General features: G+C 53.4%; 1 protein-coding gene across 1 annotated transcript; it reads left to right on the forward strand.

Annotated features, from left to right (window-relative positions):
• Nucleotides 1–2,693: 2,693 nt before the first annotated feature.
• GPR6 (G protein-coupled receptor 6) lies at nt 2,694–3,770 on the forward strand. The gene has a single exon (XM_049875529.1). The coding sequence runs from the start codon at nt 2,700–2,702 to the stop codon at nt 3,768–3,770; it is 1,071 nt and encodes a 356-aa protein (XP_049731486.1). The 5' UTR covers nt 2,694–2,699.
• The last annotated feature ends 462 nt before the right edge of the window (nt 3,771–4,232 follow it).

Genomic DNA, 4,232 nt, shown 5'->3' on the forward strand with positions numbered 1-4,232 from the left:
TGGCTCTTGGATGACAATCTTGTACTAAAACCCAAAACGGCTCTTTTCAGAAACATAGAACATTAGCCAAGTTTTGGGTTCATGAATATGGTGATGTGTGAATTTTATAAACTCCCCAAATGGAGAAATTGTGTGTAAGCTCATTTTTTTGGTCCAATATTGACTACGGAAGCAAAGAGTCTAACTGTCCTCTTGCTATTTTTTTCTATAGTGAAGTTCAGCTACATTTTGGCAGGAGTAGTCTGGACTCAGGATCCACGTTTAGAGGGAATGAACCAGGGTGAAAAAATACCTCCTACCGCTGGACAGTCTGAGTCTGTTTTTCCTTTTGGAGCCCCTGTGGCTAGAGGTAAATTGAAGCCAGGGTAAAACATGCACAGGGAGAAATAGAAGAAGGACTAATAGCAAATGTCAGTTTTCAGTTTTCCCAGAGCATGTGGTCCCTGAAAACCGATTTTTTTAGAGCCTTAGATGAAGAAACTAGTTAGTTCTTGCCCAAGTACAGCTACTGGAAATTCTGGCTGATCCAAAAAAAAAAAAAAAAAAGTTTAAATACTTGTATTGTACTGACAAAACAAAACACCTTTAAATCAAAAGGATGATTTATCTTGGCTGAAAATAAAACTACCGCCTACTGAAGTCTGGTGCAGCTGAATTATCACTATTTTGGTCCTGTAATTTGTTTTATAGGGTACTAATTAACAGGGCAAAGTCTGTTGCCAGGAAAGTAAATCACATTTTGCCATCTTCTTTTCTAACAAGACACAGACCTGGTCTTCAATTAAAGAGCAAGTTGCAAGGGCACTATCAGTTACTGAAATCAGGAAACATTGGGCTAGGAAAAGAGCGTGAAGCTGGCGGTGTAAAGTTGAAGAAAGATAGTGGGAGGCGGAGGGAGGGACGGAGTGAGAGAAAGCAACTGCACAGGTAAACTCTAAGCGAAGAGATTGTTTTTCTCAAAAGTTCCAGGTGTCCCTTCTTCAGTCATCTTTCTCTGCTCCCCAAGACTTCTTATTTCTCCCCTGGTTCCACTCAACTGACTCATGTCCATGTGGTTGTTGTTAGTAGCCCTTGAGCGGCTTCAGAGTCATGGCGATTCCATGTGTGCAGAGTAGAACTGCTCCGTAGGATTTTCAAGACTATGAACTTTCAGAAGCAGATGGTCAGGCCTGTCTTCCATCAGGCCACTGGGTGGGTTCCAACAGGCAGCATTTCCGCTAGTAGTCAAGCGCTTAACCGTTTGCACCACCTAGGGACTCTCGCATGTGCCATAAACACCCTTAAAAGAAGCACATTTTCCCCCAAATCTGCGCTTTTAGGGACATTCACAGCTCATTCCTGTCCCACCACGGTTCGACCTGCCCCTTCACTGCTCCCTAGACTCTGCTGCCTGTGCCCCTAATCCTTCATCCTTTCCCTCCCAGCTCACCCTCCTCGCAGGGCCTCAGGGTCTTCCTCACTCCCTATCTCCCTCACCTTCTTCTCTCTTCCCCCCGCCCCCCCCCCCCCCCCCCCGCTTTTCCTGGAGATTCTGGACCAGAGGCAGCTTCTCCTCTCTCCCCGAGCCTTCTAAGACATCCTGGGGTGGGGGGAGGGGAGACTGGGATGGGCGAGCGAAGAGAGTAAGTGCCGAGCTCACACCCGGGAGCCGGGAGCCTGACGTCACCGCTCTGTGACTGTCAATCTCCGCCAGGCGCGCAGCTCGCAGCCTCCTTTTCTGCTACCGTGTTTCTCACTCGCGGCTGCGCCAGCACAGCTACAGGCGTCTCGCGCTCCGCTCCGCCCCGGCCTTGGCCACCTACTGCAGGCAACCGCTCGGTCTGCACGGGGAGCGCAGTCCGGCGCCCTGCCACGGTGTCCATGACCAGCTACTTCGTGAAGCCCTGACTCCCCAGGTAGGCAGCTGGGCTCCCCGGAGGACCTTTGAGGGCGTGGGAAGGGGAAGGGGTGAAGATGACCAGGGAACAGTTCCTTCCCAAAGCCACGCTTTATTTCACACCCCCGTCACATCCCCAAACACACCACCTTAGACCTCTCAGACATCTCTGTGGGCTGCGGGGTTCGCTCTGCTCCACAATCTCCGAAACTTCGCTTTCAGCACCACGGACAGCGAGTCCACCGCCCAGCCCTACAGACCTCCCCTAAGGTGCTGTCCCGAGCCCTGGCGGGACTTGCCTAAACTGACACCCCCTTTTCGGTATATACGGGTGCGTGTGCATTTACAGGAAACCCTGGTGACATAGTGGTTAAGTGCTACGGCTGCCAACCAAAAGGTCGGCAGTTCGAATCCGCCAGGGGCTCCTTGGAGGGGCAGTTCTACTCTGTCCTATAGGGTCGCTATGAGTCGGAATGGACTTGAGGGCAGTGGGTTTGGTTTGGGTTTTGGGTACATTTACAAGCACACTTACGGAATTGATCTGTGTGCATGTGAGTGCATGTTATCCGTGTGTATATATGGGCAAAAACTCAAATGTCCCTGAGGGGACTTGTGTGCGTTTCATTCGCTCACTCAACAGGTATTTATTTCTTTTTGGCTCGCACTTAATCCCTGCTGCCTCACTCTGTTCCCGAATGCTGAGTGCCGGGTGGGACGGGCAATTCGAGCGGGGCACCTGCGCACGGGGAAGTTCTCTGGCGGCTGGAACCGCACACCTGACGGGTGCTCTCCCTCTCCATGCAGGGTGCAGCATCCAGCCGCGATGAACGCAAGCGCCTCATCGCTCAACGAGTCCCAAGTGGTGGCAGTGGTGGCCGAAGGAGCGGCGGCGTCGAACACTGGCGAATGGGGCTCCCCTGCAGCGGCGGCGGCGCTGGGGGGCGGCGGTGGGACTAACACATCGCTGGACTTGTCTTCGCAGCTGCCCGCGGGGCCGCAGGGCCTGCTGCTGTCTGCCGTTAACCCGTGGGACGTGCTGCTGTGCGTGTCGGGGACGGTGATTGCGGGCGAGAATGCGCTGGTGGTGGCTCTCATCGCGTCCACTCCGGCGCTGCGCACGCCCATGTTCGTGCTGGTGGGCAGCTTGGCCACTGCTGACCTCCTGGCCGGCTGCGGTCTCATCCTGCACTTCGTGTTCCAATACCTGGTACCCTCGGAGACGGTGAGCTTGCTCACCGTGGGATTCCTTGTGGCCTCCTTCGCCGCCTCGGTCAGTAGCCTGCTAGCCATCACGGTGGACCGCTACCTGTCCGTCTACAACGCGCTCACCTACTACTCGCGCCGGACCCTATTGGGCGTGCACCTCCTGCTCGCCGCCACCTGGACCGTGTCCCTAGGCCTCGGGCTGATGCCGGTGTTGGGCTGGAACTGCCTGGCGGAGCGATCTACCTGCAGCGTGGTGCGCCCGCTGACGCGCAGCCACGTGGCGCTGCTCTCCGCCGCTTTCTTCGCTGTCTTCGCCATCATGCTGCACCTGTACGTGCGCATCTGCCAAGTGGTCTGGCGACACGCCCATCAGATCGCACTGCAGCAGCACTGCCTGGCACCGCCTCACCTCGCTGCCACCAGGAAGGGCGTGGGGACGCTGGCCGTGGTGCTGGGCACTTTTGGTGCCAGCTGGCTGCCGTTCGCCATCTACTGCGTGGTGGGCAGTCGCGAGGACCCGGCCGTCTACACCTATGCCACCCTGCTGCCTGCCACCTACAACTCCATGATCAACCCCATCATCTATGCCTTCCGCAACCAGGAGATCCAGCGCGCCCTGTGGGTCCTGTTCTGTGGCTGTTTCCAGTCCAAAGTGCCCTTCCGCTCCAGGTCCCCTAGTGAGGTCTGAAGGCTCCCTCGGTGCTCTCGCCAACATCACACCCCCAACAGGCTAGACTTCTGTGAGGTTCTCAGTGCCTGCTGATGAATTCGAGATCCCAGTAGAGTGAATTTGACTTTGAAGAGAAAGGCCGCAAATGGAAAACAAAACAGAAAGCTAAATAAACACAACAAACTCACAAGGACAAAGAGGCTTGTTGGCATTTTACATATACAGTGTATACATGTGTACATATATATACAAATATTTGTATCTTCTGGAGGTGTTCAGGATGTAGAGCTTCCTGTTCTGTAAAAGTAACAAAGATGTGGTTGTATACTCATCGTACATCACATTTGTCAAGTGAAGACATTCCAATACTGCTTAATTATAGCACTTTATTTTTAGCTGCTGAACTGCCAAAACAGTATTGCCATTTTAAGGGCAAGGAAGAGGAATAAAAGGTGTATTTTTATTGTATGTGATAGAATA

This window comes from Elephas maximus, chromosome 1, assembly GCF_024166365.1.
Source record: "Elephas maximus indicus isolate mEleMax1 chromosome 1, mEleMax1 primary haplotype, whole genome shotgun sequence".
Classification (NCBI taxonomy): domain Eukaryota; kingdom Metazoa; phylum Chordata; class Mammalia; order Proboscidea; family Elephantidae; genus Elephas; species Elephas maximus.

What these genes read in the sequence shown, in the direction of transcription:
- GPR6 (XM_049875529.1), top strand. Translation starts at nt 2,700, where the DNA reads ATGAACGCAAGCGCCTCATCGCTCAACGAGTCCCAAGTGGTGGCAGTG.